The 19,016-nt window shown below is 36.3% G+C and overlaps 1 protein-coding gene across 1 annotated transcript in view; it reads left to right on the forward strand.

Moving 5' to 3' along the window:
• greb1l (GREB1 like retinoic acid receptor coactivator) overlaps positions 1–19,016 on the forward strand; it is a 240,877-nt gene that overhangs the window by 164,804 nt on the left and 57,057 nt on the right. Inside the window, 5 exon segments of the mRNA XM_051928928.1 lie at positions 1,534–1,653; positions 7,064–7,201; positions 13,901–14,086; positions 14,668–15,006; positions 16,177–16,305. Coding sequence (XP_051784888.1) covers positions 1,534–1,653; positions 7,064–7,201; positions 13,901–14,086; positions 14,668–15,006; positions 16,177–16,305 — 912 coding nt within the window.

Consider the following 19,016-nt stretch of genomic DNA (forward strand, 5'->3'; position numbering starts at 1 on the left):
CGTTTTCTTAAAGACTTGAGAAAGTTATTTTCAGGTGCTTGGTGTATCCAGCGACTTACTTTTTGTTGTTTAGCCTCAAGCCACTAGTTAAAGGGGTGTTACTAAGGTAGCTGGTATGTTCCAATGTTCTGTGGGCAGGTAACAATAATTAAATTTGGTCTGTGAGCCATTTAGTATTATGCTACGATATGCTCAACTTGTATACGTTTGCATATTTACTGTACAGGTATATTTTCTGTAGTGGGATTGGTGCCCCATCTATAGTTTTGCTTTGCTCCTGAGTGTGATGGGATAGTCTCCAAGCCCCCTGCAACTCTTGAGTTAGAATAAATAATTTTGAGAATTCAGTGTTATTTAATGTATATATTTAGCTAACTATAGGAACAAAAACACAAGTTGTGGTATTGTAGAGGCAGGGACTTCCACCCAAAAAATGTAATTTTACAGCAAGCCAACATTTGAGTGCTCATTTGTGGAGCAGTATTATGTTTGCTCTTAAGCACAAACAGTAAATGTTTTGGCATAATCCAGTGCAGTTTAAGATTACTCATGGACAAACATGATATCCTGTTGCCCATATCTTCAGATAATGGCTTTTGCTCCCTTTATGACTTCACAAATGATCATTGGTCTTCACACTAATAATCTGTGATGTTTAATGGTAATTTATCCCCTAATTATATGATATGTAAGCTAGCATTAAAATAAATGCATTATTTTAGAACCATACTTAATTTGTCATAATATGTGCGCTCGGGGTGAGGACTTTGTAGTTCTAGTAGGGCTACCATCCCTGAAGAACACAACACTAAAATCAATGATCAATAAATATTTCTTGTGCATAGAGTCTCTCATACTAAGTTCCGCCTCTAAACTCTGTGCAAAGTAGTTAACACACACATTTTTTATGTGCACAGTAAATCTCTAAAATCAGTAATGCAAAACATCTTAGTGTGGTGTAGAAAATCATTTCAACAAAATAAATTTGAGAATACAAATTGAGAAGATGAGTAAACTTAACCTGAAGTTGAATTTGGTAGGAAACAGGAGAGAGAGTTTCAGAGAGGGTTAGAATGACTCTTCAACAAGAACCAGTCAAGAAGTTGTTGGAATGATGGTAATTACAGTTTAATGTCATAGTATCTTTCAGTTAGTCATTTCACACTGCTTTTATAATTAATTAATACCTGTGTCTAATTAAACAAATTCCAGATAATCATGAATGTAACTTTTGGATTGTTTCATAGATAATTATGTAGGCTCAATATGCTGTACAATTTCCTTACAGGTTTGGCAGTTGTAAGATATTTGAGCACACATGCTCAAACATGATGTTCTGAAAAACTAAAGCCTTTTTGTATAAATGTTGCTACAAGTCTTCAAGTATGATTGTATCAAAACTAAAGTATTAAATTTTATTTGAGTGTAAAGCTGCTCCTTATCCTTTAGTGGCATTCCTTAAAATCCTAATTAGCAAATTTAGCTTGTTTGTTTGTCTTAAACAAATTGCACTTTAATTTATTTTCACTTTAGCTGCCATGCGCTCAGGACCACCTAAGAAAAGGCATCGTAGCTGGTATCCAGGATCCCCAGTTCCTGTTCCTTTAACAGCAGTTCCTGTACCTGCTATGCGGCCTGTGACTCGAACACCAGGTAACAGAGTGTTTTTTTTTTTGTACATCTACTATGCTGTTACTTTTTTAACAGATACGTTAACACAAGACATTAACAGGACAGATAGATTAGATTAGATTACAACAACACCATTTATTTATATAGCATGTTTTCATACAAATGATGTAGCTCAAAGTTCTTTACAAGATGAAGAAAGAAAAAAGAAAAATATATAAAAATAAAACTTGGCAATACTAATTAGCAAAGAATAAAGTAAGGTCCGATGGCCAGGGAGGACAGAAAGAACAAACAAAAAAAAAAAAACACCAGAGGGCTGGAGAAAAAAACAAAATATGCAGGGGTTCTGAGGCCATGAGACCACCCAGCTCCCACTAGGCACTAGATCAACTTTATTAATCCAATGGGGAAATTCAAGCTCAGAAGAGAAGTTGTGCTTAACGTTGTAGAACACAGCTAATTTTTCTGTCAAAATTACAACTTCCATATTACTGAGTTTTTTTTTCATGTATACTAGGGGGCTCTGCCCCCTGCTCGCTTTGCTCACCCACCCCCGGGTTTGGTTTACCGGATATACAATTTAAAGATATACAATTCATGGGAATTGTTACACATGCATTATTTTCAATTTTACTTTTAAACTTTTTTAAAAAACAATACTTGTCCTTTATTTCCGGCCCCGGGCGTGGTTAAATCTCTTTCTCACCGGACGTATAACACTGCGCTTGTTGTGAAAGGGGGTCGGCTGAATGCACGCTAAGGAGATGCCGTCCAATGAGCTGCTGTCTTTCTGCTGCTGCTGGCAAGCATCCTTTTTTTGTTTGTCGTGCTGAGACAATAATTTGGAGACACTAACAAATGTTACTTTTTGATGTTCTTATATATTTAGTAATAATACAGAAACAGGCAACAAACCCTGTACTGAAAATGGAGATAAGTGAGAAACTCCAGTCAGCAAGGCAACCATTGTTGCTAGGATATTGTTACAGAGGAGCCCTAATTTTGAGAAAGAGACATGTCAGTTAAACAGATCCACCTTTTATTACTGAACAAAGACTCCATAAGGCTTTCCATATATAGCTCAAATGACAACTGAGGCACAACAAAACTACCAAAATTACAGTACACTCTGTATTTGAACAGTTCAGAATCTATAATAATAAAAGGCAAAGAAAGCCCTCACTGACTGACTGACTCACTCACTCACTCACTGACTGACTCACTCATCACTAATTCTCCAACTTCCCGTGTAGGTGGAAGGCTGAAATTTGGCAGGCTCATTCCTTACAGCTTACTTACAAAAGTTAGGCAGGTTTCATTTCGAAATTCAAAGCGTAATGGTCATAACTGGAACATATTTTTTGTCCATACACTGTAATGGAGGAGGCGGAGTCACGTATCGCGTCATCACGCCTCCTACGTAATCACGTGAACTAAAAACAAGGAAGACATTTACAGCACGAGTCACACGCGGGAACGAAGGTAAATGACGTTAATTTTTGACTGTCTTTTAATACTGTGTAAGCATACATATTAACACATGTGCAATTAAACGTGTGCATTTACGGGGTGATTTCTCAGGCTTAAAAGCTCACCTTTTATCAAACGCGGGAAGAAAGGTAACTGACGTTGTTCACTGTCTTTTAATACTGTGTAACCATACATATTAACACATGTCCAATTAAACGTGTGCATTTACGGGGTGATTTCTCAGGCTTAAAAGCTCGCCTTTTACTAAAAAGGTAAATGCAAAACTATTTTCAATCAGTTTATTGAAACGCTCCCGTTAAGGATTGCAATAACATATTCGCGAGATAAAAGAACGAAGTAGGGGGAAATGGAGGAAGAGCCGCAAACAGCGAAGAGCAAAAAATTAATTAAACAATTGAGAACGGAGTGAGTTAAGCATACAAGCATGCTCATAAGGGAAACAAAGCACGGTGTAAAACGTAAGTTTAAATTAAGTTTATAGAAACGCTCCCGCTGCGGATTGCAATAACATATTCGCGAGATAAAAGTTTAATGAGAAGACACGAGGTATAAACGAACCACACGCCGTGGCGCAACGTTAGGGGCAACAGTTTCAACCATTCTATGATCTGCTTCTCGCAACTGAAAGACGGCACATGGCGGATGTTAGCCGACTTGCTGACCGCAACGTTAGGGGCTTCAACTATGGCGCTGACGCCACATCTCAGTGCCAACACTTTGCAGACTCTACTTAAAAGACACGCCCTCCTCACTGGACAGTTAAAAACACCAATCAAACTAATGATGACATCAAGTATTACCCAATCAAAAGTAGGAAAGGAGGCATCTTCATAAAATGCGTGTGGGATGATTTGCATGAGACGCTGCTTTAAAAAAAAATGATAAAAAAAATACGGGATAAATCCCGTCCAGTATTGATTCAAAACGGGACGCGCAATTTCATTGTCAAACGCGGCACGATTCCGTATTTTAAAGGACGGGTGGCAACCCTACAGTGCCAGGTAACCACCCATACAATCAGATTGTGATTCAGACTAGGAATGCAATGAATGTAATTACCCCGATCTACATACAAGGCGAAAGTCTTGCAACATTCAAAGATGATGGTTTGGGATAAGTACACCATACAACATAAAAGAGCTTATGAAGCCTTGAACCGAAAAAAGCAAGATCTCAGAGATCGTAAAAAAAAAAATATGAGGTAATGTCGTTTTACTCGCTGTAGATTTTAGTCAAACATTACCAGTTATTCCACGACGGAGACCAGCAGATGAACTCAACGCGTGTTTAAAATCCATGCTTCTCCCACGCTCGGTTATATGTCGCGTGTTCTCGGGTAGGTGCACCAAAAAATGTATACATTTAAGCATGTAATGGGCAAACAAAAAATGAGGTATACCCGAAGGCACTGCAGTAGTACTTAATGTAACTTTACTTCTTAAATGTTAATCTTTTACTGTTTAATAATTTATACGCTTCTTATATGTTGTTCAAATTCTTTTATCAAAATACCACTGACAGCGCAATGCACGATAACATGGAGTGAATACACCATACGCATCCGCCCACGGCTGCCCTGCTGTGCGCAGATACGAGTTGATTCTACAATAAAATAAATTAAAGATAAAAAGAGTAAAACAATCATCACCCATAAAGCGTGTGTGTGTGTATATATGTGTATATATATATGTTGATATGTGGATGTGTATATGTATATATATATATATATATATATGTAGATATGTATATATATGTGTATATGTATATATATGTTTATATGTGTGTGTGTGTATTTTATATATATAAAACACAGCAACACTCATAACAATGACAACACAATTACATTGACAATCATGTTACGTTATTTTTAAAATGTTTCCTTTTTTTTTTCATAACCTCTTTAACACACTACTTCTCCGCTGCGAAGCGTGGGTATTTTGCTAGTTTTTAATAAAATGCGCAACCAGAATGTTTAAGACTCAGAGCTTGTTCACTTTCACTCACTCAACCCCCCACATGCACTTAATATCTTTATGGTAGGTTCTTCTTCTTGCTGAGATATTGAGCCATTGATCTATCATTATAGAAGTCACCTGCTTTAGTAACTGAGATAATTGGTTTGCCTCCCTCTCACTTGTATGAAAACTATGCTACAATGTTCATTTGGTCGTGGCTGTTGGTTTCCATGGAAACTAGATTACAGTCAGTGCTGCAAGAAAATAAAAGCCATGTTGCCCTGACTTTCAATTTGATCACTCAAGTGCCAGAAATGTTTTTGAAATAATTAATATATGATGTATTATAGATATATTTAAGAGTTTTGAGTTTGGTGAAGTGCTTTCTTCCAATATTTTATTTTGTATAGTTCAAACAAAACATGTTAGCTTTGCAACTCTTAAAACATATTGAAAGATATATCTGTGAAATCCTGTATTTGGTGGAACTAAGAACTTTTATTTCAACATATTTCTTATGAAGTTTACATATTTAATAACATTTTGACAATCAGTTTACGTATAGTGAGCCAAAAGCAGTGAAGGAGTATGGAGGACAGACAGAGAGCTGTAATGCATTGTTGTCATGTGGCATTTTTGAGTTTGAAATCAGACTCTCTTAATTTACAGTATTATGACAGGAGGAATACATGTGCTTTTAATAGAAAGAAAATGTTGGGTTCACAAAATTAATAGAATTAGAAAGTGCATAATCAGTGTAACTTTGTGACAATTGTCATCTTTTCTCTTGAAACCCCTAAAGAATGTCTTCTGTTTGCTTGGTGAAGCCATACATAAAAAGCAAATTAACCGTAAGGTAACAAAATTCATCTGAGATTATCAACCAAGACTATAAATCTGTGCTAACAACAGATTTACCACAGTTTTCATTTGTTCAGTAGGAAGTTTCTAGCATGAGTCTTAAGCCCCTTTCACGTATGTATTAATGTATTTAACTGGATTTACTCATTCACACATGTTATAAAGACCTTACATTTTCCTTAGTTGATGGTATTCACACGAGAAGGGACAGTGGTTCTGAAAGGTGGAAAAAAGCGTTTCTTTATCTAAAAAATTAACATTGGCCAGCAGGAATGGCATAGTGCAAAGTCATCTATTTTTGTTGCAGAATTTACTTCAAGTCCAGATTTATTGTCATTTGTATCTGAATCACAAAGACACATTCAGCTAATATATGAAATTACAAGTTTATGGCGTGTAGTATCTGCAGCTTTCTTTTAACTCTAATGTTGCTGCTTAAGAACCATACACACTTCAATTTGCTTTTCTTGCTTTACAGAGCAAATATGTACAGTATTTATACTATTATATGTAGATATGCCAACTTTATCAAAAAATACTTGATGATTTTTGCAACATTTGATGATGTTGTGGCATAACATTGGATGGACTGCCAAAACAAAAATAATTTCTATCTATAAAGATGTTAACAGGTATATAGTATCTAAAGCAAGAGTTCCCAAAGTGGTCGATATTGACCCCCTGGGGTCGATTTGAACTTTCTAGGGGTCGATAGTTTCAATGAAAAAATTTGGGGGTCAACGACAGCAAAAATAGACCCCCTTACTACTGCTATTTGTTTGTTACTTCAAAATATCTATGATTCCAATAGGTACCTAATTAAGAAGTAAAATCATTTAAAAAAACACATTACATACCAAATATGCGAACGAAAAGGTAAAATGTGTCATTAAAAGAGTCACACGTAAGAATGCATGAAAATACATGTAGCACAAACATGTCTGTTCATTGTCTTATCGAACATATCAAAGCAAGTGCGGATATGAAAAACCGTTGCATGTAATTAGGGGGTCGACGGTTTTAAAAGTTTTTGGTAAAGGGGTCTGCGGCTGAAAAAAGTTTGGGAACTCCTGATCTAAAGTTTAAGCAAGTACATTGACAATTGCTTTTTCTTTTCTTCATAGATCCTATTTTATCAGTTTCCTCACCCCAGCCTGTAGCTTCCAGTGTTGTGCATCCTCAAGCTGTCCCTGCAGGGGAAACAGTGATTGTTCCAGATAATCTGCTAAATAACTCAGGAATCAGGCCAGTTATTCTAATTGGTAAGAATTCATAACATTCAGTATGTTTGTGTCAACAAGAGATACAAATTAAAATCATAGGTAATAACCAGCATTACGCTTGTTTATTAATCTGCCTGCATTTTATTTTGAAGAAGAATGGATGAGAGTAAGTATAGCATACCTGAAATTATTCAAGTGAAATTATACTTTTAATTCTCTTGTAAATCTGGACATTTTAAAGTAGTCACATTCTCTTACTCACCAGTGATGTGGATTAAAAATAAAATCATTGGAAATCCCATTGCTTTACAGGAAAATATTAATATGAAAGACTAGGGGGCTTTGCCCCCTGCTCGCTTTGCTCGCCAACCCCCGTGTTTGGTTTTACGGATACACACTTTTAAGATTTTTTTGTTTCTTTGAATTGTTGCAATTTCATTAGTTTCAGTTTTATTTCAGAACTTAAGTAAAAACAATATTTGGAATCTTTCGGGTCCCAATATGCTGAATCTTTTAAATGAGGTCAGTGAGACATGTGTTTAATGACTTTGTACCATAATTCAGGATAGGTTTCTCTGTTTGAAATTTCAGCACAGACAAAGCGATCGACATCATCAGCAGTTAATAATTTTTTTTGCAAAGTAACCAATAAATGCATGTGAGGTAAACCCCGTTTTTGAAATTCTCTGACTTAAACTTCAAAGCCTTACAATATTTACATACTTCTGACATATCACCTGTGTCCATATATTCAATCTCTATTCGCCTTTTAGTTATTTCTCTGAGTAATAATTTCTCTTTGTTTGCCCTAATGCGATCTTTACTTTCTTTTTTTTGACACTGTCGTTTTTTTCTGCTTTCATATTCTGTATCTTGCTCTGCATGTGTTTTGCGCCTACGTTTTTTTTGAGTCTTTCGAATTCCAGTTTTCATTATCTCTAACCTGCTCTCCATGTGTTTGGCCCCCTTTTATAACCTCTTTATGACGTTTTACTTTGTTTACTACTCTGTCTTTTATTTCTGACCTCGCTTTGTTCTGCTTTTTTTTCAATGACACCTGGTCCGTGGTGATTATTTTCTCTTTTTCGAGTAATAATTTCTGTTTGTTTCCGCTACTGCGATCTTTGCTTTCTTTTTTATACTTTCTAATTTTCCTACTTTCATATTCTTTTAACTTTCTTCACATTTGTATCGCGCATACGTTTTTTTTTTGAGCCTTTCGAATTCCACTGCTTTCATAATCTGCTCTGCATGTGTAAGTTTGTGAACGTGTTTATGAAGTTGCGAAGGCGAAAAGACTTCGTTTTCCACTACGTTTTTTTTTGAGCCTTTCGAGTTCCACTGTTTTCATAATCTATTCTGCATGTGTAAGTGAACGTGTTTATGAAGTTACAGTGGCGAAAAGACTTTGTTTTCCACTCTTTGCCTTTTATTTCTGACCTTGATTTGTGCTGCTATTTTTTCAATTACACCTGGTTCTGATGATTAATTACCTTCTGTTTGCGCTAATGCGATCTTTACTATCTTTTTTTTTATACTGTAGCGACTGATAGACAGACAGACAGACAGACAGACAGACAGACAGACAGACAGACAGACAGACAGACAGACAGACAGATAGATAGATAGATAGATAGATAGATAGATAGATAGATAGATAGATAGATAGATAGATAGATAGATAGATAGATAGATAGATACTTTACTAATCCCAAGGGGAAATTCACATACTCCAGCATCAGCAGCATACTGATACAAAAAACAATATTAAATTAAAGATTAATAATAATGCAGGTAAAAACAGACAATAACTTTGTCTAATGTTAATGTTTACCCCCCCCCCAGGTGGAATTGAAGAGTCACATAGTTTGGGAGAGAAACGATCTTCTCAGTCTGTCAGTGGAGCAGGACAGTGACAGCAGTCTGTCGCTGAAGCTGCTCCTCTGTCTGGAGATGACACTGTTTAGTGGATGCAGTGGATTCTTCATAATTGATAGGAGCCTGCTTAGCGCCCGTCGCTCTGCCACAGATGTCAAACTGTCCAGCTCCATGCCAACAATAGAGCCTGCCTTCCTCACCAGTTTGTCCAGGCGTGAGGCGTCCTTCTTCTTAATGCTGCCTCCCCAGCACACCACCGCGTAGAAGAGGGAGCTCGTCACAATCGTCTGATAGAACATTTGCAGCATCTTATTGTGATGCCAGCCAGGAAGCCAGCCTTCTAAGGAAGTATAACCGGCTCTGTCCTTTCTTACACAGAGCATCAGTATTGGCAGTCCAGTCTAATTTATCATCCAGCTGCACTCCCAGGTATTTATAGGTCTGCACCATCTGCACACAGTCACCTCTGATGATCACGGGGTCCATGAGGGGTCTGGGCCTCCTAAAATCCACCACCAGCTCCTTGGTTTTGCTGGTGTTCAGGTGGTTTGAGTCACACCATTTAACAAAGTCATTGATTAGGTCCCTATACTCCTCCTGCCCACTCCTGATGCAGCCCACGATAGCAGTGTCATCAGCGAACTTTTGCACGTGGCAGGACTCCGAGTTGTATTGGAAGTCTGATGTATATAGGCTGAACAGGACCGGAGAAAGTACAGTCCCCTGTGGTGCTCCTGTGTTGCTGACCACAATGTCAGACATGCAGTTCCCAAGACGCACATACTGAGGTCTGTCTTTAAGATAGTCCACGATCCATGCCACCAGGTATGAATCTACTCCCATATCTGTCAGCTTGTCCCTAAGGAGCAGTGGTTGGATTGTGTTGAAGGCGCTAGAGAAGTCTAGAAACATAATATTGCTGACGTAATAAAGTGTCGCAAAAGTTCTATTTGAACAATCGCCGACTTCGTAACCCCAAACACAACTTTCTAGCACCCTCTCCGACCCCTCCTCCCCTGGGTCTTGCCCCCCCCCCCCCCTTACTGCATGAATCAATATCCTGCTATCAGTCTTCCGTGCTGTACTCCGCCCTCCCTCAATCGGACCTAACAGTCACTTAAAACAAAAAAGGCTTCAGCTTGTATGGGACGCTACAATACTTCAGAATTTTACTGCTTTCATATTCTGGACCTTTCTCTGCATGTGTATCGCACCATTGTTTGTTCAAGCCTTTCGAATTCCACTGCTTTCATAATCTCTTATCTGCATTTTTTTCTCTCCAACGCTTTTGGGTCTCTTTTCTCCGTGCTGCTCTTTCATCTAGAACGTATTGTCCTTTTACGCTTTATATGTGCTGAGACCACAGGATCTGTGTGTGCTACGTGCATTTACATGTCTGAGTGTTTTGCTGGCTGGCCGTGCTCTTATTTGATAAGAAGGGCATGTCTTGCAAGAATCTCATGTTCCACGACCCCGCGAGACGGCCCTGGGATAATCTCTTGGCACCAAGTCTCATGTTTACAGTCCCCGCGAGATGCTCCGTGGCCAGTCTTTTTTGTCTCGCGGGTCTTTTAAATGTCTTCCAAGAACAGAAAATCGCGTATCGTCGCCCTGCTTTTTTTTTCCAGGATTTTTTTTTTTTTATAATAGAGAGATAAGTACATTCTATTTCAAATTCTGCAATATACATAGAATAACTGCAAATTATCTTGTCCTTGCCAACTCCTTAAGTTATCTAAATCTTACATCAAATGACAAACAACACATGACAGACTTTACTTTAAATAAGGATTTACTTACTTTTATTTTACTGCATGTATTTGATTTTGGGGCAGTATAGTAGTGCTGTAGTTAAGAGTAGCTACAGCAGTCAACATATACTAGAGAGGGCAGTTGAGGGAAGCTAATCTGCTCTCCTCTTGGACCCTCCAGTGTCATTACTTTACAAATGGTTTTGTTTGAACATCTTTCCTGTTTTGTAACTCTTTTGCCTCTAGTGTCTGGTCTTCTTTCTGCAGTTCAGTTAATTTCCAGAATCATCTTGAAAGCTTGCCAGCTTGGAAGAAATACTTTTGCCCAGAGAACACTCTTCACTTTACATTGTATTAAATAATAGAACAAGGATAGGAACTGCGCCGCATTGTGCAACTGAGTCAGGAGAGATACTGGGGTATTCCATCAATAATCCTAGGCATTTCAGTAAAGAGCATGGCACTGTATTATTCATAAACAGTGGCTAGGGACCTTTCCTATCTTTTCTGAATCTTTCTTTCTGTATGTTTATAATATCTTTGTTGAATTTTTGAAAAACAAATATTGCAAAACTATATTCTGTATTTGTAACTTATCCAATATTAAATATTATCCTTTGTTTTTCATTTTGATAATCTGTCATCACCACTAAATAATATTGCATATTAGGAGGCAAACAGTACAAGATCTAGGATTGCTCTAGAAATGTAAAGAATGCATTAATACACTTGATTTCCTCTCCAAAGTAATCCTTGTAGATAAGGACAAATATGTACAGGAGAAGGAGAAATATGTACAGTATTTCATACCAAAGCTCCATTACCCATGCCCAAATAAACAGCAGGAAACCTGGTAGTGTTACACCACTGTCTTTCATAGATTTCTGAAACTGTGATATCAAATAAATAAACATTCATCTGAACAAATTCATCTGAATTATTTGTAGATATTTTTAAGTGTCTTAATTATTTCTACAGTTATGAAATAATTGGTCAGTTAGAAATGTCCTGTTTGATGCAGTCCAAAAGGAGAAAGAAAATGTGTGTAAAATTTTTAATGCTATTGCCATTACCTGTGACTCCTAAATACGTGTGTCAATTTGTATGAAGCAGTGCAAGAAAACTCTTCAGATTTAGACTGATTTGCACTGTAATTTATAGGAAATATTCTTTTAATCATTTATTTTGACCTCTCAAATATTCAGATATATTCCTTCATTATCTACATTGCATATTGAAGTGAAGGATACTGGTATGATAAATAGGATAAATATCATCAGCATACAAGGACAACTTCAGCATCTTTTTAAAATTTCCCCTGTTTACACATTATCATGCTTAATATGGAAGTCAGTGGCGATAAGGAAAGAAAAAAGAGGACATGCTTCTATTGTATCATGATATAAATGAGAAGTGTCTAAATTTATATTATTTGTATGAAGTGAAGATGAACTATTTTAGTAAAATGTTTATATCTATTTTATTACTTTTGAAATATGGGGAATAATAAAGCTTGCCAGACAAAAAACTAATGCCTAGCTAAATCTTATCTAATAGTGCATAACTCCTCAGAGACAAAAGAACAGTTGTATTTCTGTCTGGCATGGAAGCTACTAATTTGCAGATGTAGGCAACATCAGTTTTCATCCACTCTTCCATCACCAAATCCCACAGTTAGGCCAGATTGGTTAGATGGCTCAGTCAGTGTTTCAGTCATTGCTCCAAATACACCCAGCAGACTTAAATCCGGGGATTTTTCTTCTTCAGAATGTTCTTTGTGCCATTTGTCATCTTTGGAAGATTGGGGTAGTGATTCTGTATTTACTCTGGAGTTGAAACACAAAAGGTAACACATGATTCTTCAGTAGCCCAATGTAGCCTTTCTGGTTCAAGTGCTTAGTCACCTTAACCAAAGGGCATGTTTCCTGCTAATTAAAACACCCCCAGAACATTGAGTGACTCACCTCCAGCTTGAATAGCATCGTGAACACAGTCCTTATGGAAGGCATCGTGCAGTTTATGATGCATCTGTCATCTCAAATTAATCCAGTACAAGCAGAAACATGACTTCTCAGACCAAATAACTTGTTTCCAGGTGCCAACAGTTCAGTGTTTGTGGCTCAGTGCCCACTGTAACAGTGCAGATTTGTGAATAGCTGTTAGCAAGGGCTTCTTCCATAGTACCCTGCTTAAGGTATCCATGACATGCAGTTCCATGCTGAGTATTCATTCAGAAATGGCTTGTTGTGAGCCTGCATTGATCGTTGCACTTTTAGGCTTAGGATTTTATATATATAGAGTAGAAATAAAGAAGTTTCCCAAATACAGGGGACAGAGTTCATAAATTAAAAGTAAAAAAAAATAAATACACAGAAAAAATCTAAAGAATTTCTAAATACTATGAAAAAAGGAAATCAAAAAACACAAGTCCAAATGCTCAAAAAAAATCAAAAATCTAAAATCAAGGGCCTAGTCAAAAAGCACAGAGAAATTATAACGCAAATGGTCAAAAGGACCAAAGTCTTAATAAATGGAAACCTGAGAGGGAGATAAACAACACTGATAAGATACTGTAACTAAAGCCACAGCAATCTTTCTAAGGTAGCAGGTACCTTAAATAGGTTTCTCAGCTAGTCTGACTAAAGATATGAGAGCTCTAAATAGGTGATTCAGGGCAAAATCACAAATATCGCAGACAGTATAGGCAGTATAGACCGAGGACAAGCAATGAAGTTGGGATAAGTTATAAAAATAAAGACAGAAACAAAATTTCAGTTCAGACTGGTTGTATTTAAAGTAAAGCTTAGTAGCTTCATTGTTTCTAAGGATTAGGAATGAAAAATGCCACAATAGGCTTAGAATTCAGTTTTAATCTCATTTTGGTTTTAAAGAAAAAATAAATATCTTACTAAATGTGTTACTAAGTGTGTTTGAATAGGGAAATCTGTCAGTACTAGAATTTTTTTATTAAGCAATGTATGTGGACGTGAGTGAGTATCAGGAATAAAGCACTACTAGAGGAAAGTGGAGTTGAATTCCTTGCAAACTAAGTAGCATGTAAACAGGCAATATGCATTGTAGTTGGTGACCTTGTATTCTTTCTTTCCAGGCTATGGCACTTTACCATATTTTTATGGCAATGTGGGTGATATTGTGGTCAGTCCACTACTTGTAAATTGCTATAAGAGCCAGCAGCTGAATGTAAAAGCTATGGAGAAATTAGGCATTTCCAGCAATCATCTTCTCAGCGTGGAGACTATGATCTTGCTCACACTCCAGTATTTGGTCTGTCTTGGTAAGTTCTCAGACAGTGTATGTTTATAGAGAGAGTGTGCCACATACATGAGATTTTAATCATGTATATATTTGTTTTATATAAAAATAATATATTGCAAAGCCTGGAGTTTGGGGCTTTGCTATATATTATTTTTAATAATATTTGTTTTTTTTGCTTTATAGGCAATATTGAAGAGCACTCATGCTTTAACACAATGATGCATCCTGAATTCTAAATTATGACTAGATTTTGCATAGCATAATGTCCTAAAATGTTTTATATAAGCAAAACTGATAAGTGTGCTCCAGCAAGCTTTGTGGTGTAGGGAATAAACTCAGTGTAGCTATATTATTTTTGTTACAATTAAATGTTCTAGTCTTATCTGATGTTTTATTAAAAATTTTAATGTTACTAGTGCTCTTTAAAAATAAGAATTCTGTCAGTAAAATCTGCTGTATTTCTGATGCTTAGTTATTCAAATATACTGTAAATTGTTGTAATGCTGACATTAAATAAAGTTGAAATTGGAGTACAGTTATTTCTTTTTATTGTCATTTAAAAATAACTACATTCATATGGCATTTATATTTCTTGTGCAGGTTCAGAACAGATCCCAATGCGGGAGGAGTTTGAACAGATTGTTATGAAAGTCATTCAGGGCCAGCCTTTGAAGGAGCACTTGACTGGGCAGCTTGGCAGTACTACCTTCCCTTACCACTGCATTTCTCCAGCACAGCTTCCTTGGCTATCTCGGCTGGCTGCCAGTGTTTCCCGTGATACTGTGCATGTCCTTGTTACACACAATTCCTTAGGAGAGGGTATTTCAGAGACTCTTCGCACCCTTACTGAACTCCCACCTCAGCAGCGTCTACCTGATTACGTTGTAGTCATCTGTTCCTCCAAAGTTCGGGGCAATGAGTTCTGTGTGCTAGTGCTTGGTGAGTGTCTTACATGTATCTAATGTAGTGTGTTTTGAAACAGTGTTACCATTAACTTCAAGAAAAATCTGACTATTTATTCTTAAACAACAGAAAAGTTGCTGAAATTATGAAAATAGGACCACAATGATTCCCACAGTGGTGAACCAGAGGCAGTTCTAACCATAGCTGAGATGCCATTTTATTTTGGGCAAAAAAAGAGGCCAAGCCTAACATGTACTCTATAAAAATGTATGCTATAAAACCTTTTATCTTTAAAGTTGGCAGGAAGAACTTTTAATATTCTGTTGACTTTTTCATTGTATTACTCTGCATTTATAAAGAAGAAAATTTCATACCCAGAATTTATTCAGATATTAATATGTAACCAATGTTCGTAAATGGAATACAGTATACATATTATGCATATACACAATATACGGTGTGTGTGTGTATATATATATATATATATATATATATATATATATATATATATATATATATACTGTATGTGTGTGTGTGTATGTATATAAAAGTTTGTTTTAATGCATTTTAAATTGTATCTTAAATATTTTATTTTACTTTTTTAAAAAAATAAAAAATTACATTGGTTGGTAAATAGACCCAGGGGAGGCTGCTCATTTGAATCTGCAAATTTTCTCCAGGTATACTTGTTTTGGTTTTTTTTTTCAAATATAAAGGAGTACATTTTAGAGTAATGCAACTGTAAATTGACTCAGCACTCAGCAATAAAGTGTTTCCATGTTCAGGATTGTTATTTATTTTCATCTGCTGCTGTAGAACAATCTCATATAGTTGGAGATATTATATTACAATTATATTAGGTTTATTAATTATTTGCTTCAATTTTATTCTTTTTACTTCCTTTTCACATTTAACACTGGTCATCAGGAAGAAAACTCAGTTCTTCCATTTTTTGTATTCTTCAACCAATTCAACAATATGTAGAAGAAGTAAAGTCACTAAAATTAGTAGTTCAGTGATAAAAATGTGAGGCAAAAATAAAAAGATACATAAAGTAAAAACCCATATAAATGCTTTCCTTTTTAATATAGTATCTGAAATGAATCAAAGCATTTTTGTTAATATTTAGTTGTAGAAATGTTCAAGGTTTCACCTTAATTCTTTTTATGACACTTTTTTATTTTTGTGGTTCTTGTTTATTTCTAGGTCAATATCAGTCCCGGATACTTGCAGAGAGCATGCTTACAACTAGTGAATTTCTTAAGGAAATCAGTTACGAGTTGATCACTGGAAAAGTTAGCAGCCTTGCTTCACACTTTAAAACTACATCTTTAGGTAAAGTGATTTTTTTCTGTCTTCCTTTACCTTTCAAAAACATAAAATGTATGAAATACCTTAGTTTCAGTTTTAAGGGAGTACATTTCTCAAATGACACATTATATCATTTCCAGAATTAATTATGAATGATTGGGTTATTAAAATGAAAACACCAGGTAGTCAAGGACACATTTTCATATAAATGCAGTAAAAGAAACAGTCACTTCTCACTGTTCTGTACCATATGAAAGCCCCTCTTTATAGATATATATCCTGTATATAGAGTGGGTTTCAGAAAGTATTCAAACCCCTTCACTTTCTACACTTTTTATTGTGTTGTAGATTTAATTTTAAATTGACAATTGTGCCATTATGCCCATAATGAGAAAGTGAAACGGGCTTTCAGAAAGGTGCTGTAACACTTCAAATTGTGGTTAGATGCATACTGTTTGCTTTGATTATTCTTGAGATGTGTTTAGAACCTGATTGGAGTCCACATGTGTAAGGCCCAACAATTCTCACTGCATGTCAGGACAAAAACCAAGATAAGAAGTTCTAAGAACTTGCCTTAGACTGTGATAAAACTGTGGTGAGACATAGATCAGGGCAAGGGTATAAAACTATTTCGAAAGCCTTGAGTATCACTTTAAACACAGTTTTCTCAATAATTGTGAAATGGAAGAAACATGGAAACACCAGAGCTGTTCCTAGAGTTGTCCAGCTGGCCAAACCGAGTAACTGGACTTTGTTCATGGAGGTTACAAAGAACCAAATGGTCTCTCTAACAGAGCTTCAGAAGTCTTCTGCTGAGATGGGAGAACCTGTCGGAAGGACTACTTTCTCAGTAGTCGTAAGAGAAAGCTTTAAAATATGCTAGACCAAAGTATTTTTCTGATATTACTGCAAATAACTGTCATACATCTAGAATTTTATTTATCACTATAACCACAATCCTTAATCCTTTTGTTCCTACATGTTCTGATATATCATCAACAGTCTGCAAGATTTTTTGTCTCAGATTTTTTGTTAAAGAAATTGCCAACATTTTGTATCCCACATAATACCCTCCATGGGTGACCATTCTGTTCCTCCTGCTTTCTTAGTTCTTTTTCATCAGTTTGAGCCTATGTCTCTCTCTTTTTTATAGATATTTGTCACCTTAAACCCACATGTCCATTAGATATTGTTCCCTCTCTTGTTCTTAAAGGATTTTTTATGCGGAGGGCCTAGTGTTTTGGACAATTGCAGGTTAAGGTCTTAACACTGGTTTAGTCTGGCCAATTTTAAGCATGCTGTGGTACAACCCTTAAAAAAAACTAATAAAAATAATAATCTGAATTTTACCGATTTTTCAAAAGTTCAGATATCCTTGGCTCTTCTCACCAACGGTATCCCCAAACATCTATTCTTATGTTGCCCTTTGGATCCATTTTTTTAAATATAACATTCCCTTTCATTGCTATACAGATGATACACAGGTACATCCTTCACTGAAACAAAGCAAGACAAATTTTTTTAAATCCTTACTGGAATGTCTGAAAGACATAATGTGAGTTTCCCATTGGGATTAATAAAGTATCTATCTATCTATCTATCTATCTATCTATCTATCTATCTATCTATCTATCTCTCTCTCTCTCTCTCTCTCTCTCTCTCTCTCTCTCTCTCTCTCTCTCTCTCTCTCTCCCTCTCTCTCTCTCTCTCTCTCTCTCTCTCTCTCTCTCTATCTATCTATCTATCTATCTATCTATCTATCTATTAAAACATGGATGTCACTCTTGCAAGAAAGTAAACTTGGCCCTCTGAAAATGGTGTGATGTTTGATCGTGCCCTAAACTTCGACAAACAAATTAACTACAATTAGTCCAGAATGCTGCAGCTAGTACTTGAACCATAGATACATCACACCACGTTCAGCTTCTATTTTTTGGCTTCCTGTTACCCCTTTATATTAGATATTTATTGGTCTATTTATGGAAACTGTACAGCACTTAAGTCAACTGCTGTTGTTTTTAACATGCTCTATAAATAAAATTGACTTGACACTCTCATCAATCAGGTATTTATGGCAGAGTGTATTGAGTAAAGGGCATATTGTAGATAAAATTGTTTGGTCTAATAATTGAACTGTTTGGGCCAAACTCCAAGCACTACGCCTGGTGGAGACCACTACTCTTCACCTTCCTAATAACTGTGAAGCATGTGGTGGCAGCATCATTCTGGGGAGGTGCTTCTCAGCATCAGGGACTGAGATACTGATCAGAATTGAGGGAAGAATGATAGTGACCTGGAGCATGTAGCCAAGACAACACTGGAGTGGCAAGGCAACACATGAGTGTCTTTGGTACAAGTCTGTGACTGACCTTTAGTGGCCTGGCCAAAGTACAGATTTAAACCACATATGACATCTATGGAGAGACCTAAAGATGGCAGGTTACAAAGCATCTCATCCAGTCTAATGGAGCTTGAGAGTATCTGCCAGGAAGAATAGGATAAATTACCCAAATTCAGGTGTGAAAAGGTTGTAGAGACTTACCTACAAAGACTCGGATGCTGCCAAAGGGATTTCTACGAATACTGAATTAAAGGCCTGAATGCTAATATAATGAGAGATTTTGGTTTTTGATTTTTAAAAAGTTTTCAGGCCTTTCTGAAACCATATTTTCACTTTACTATTATGAGTTGTTTAGTATAGATTGATGTACAAAAATGGCACATTTATCCATTCA

This window comes from Erpetoichthys calabaricus, chromosome 6, assembly GCF_900747795.2.
Source record: "Erpetoichthys calabaricus chromosome 6, fErpCal1.3, whole genome shotgun sequence".
NCBI lineage: Eukaryota > Metazoa > Chordata > Cladistia > Polypteriformes > Polypteridae > Erpetoichthys > Erpetoichthys calabaricus.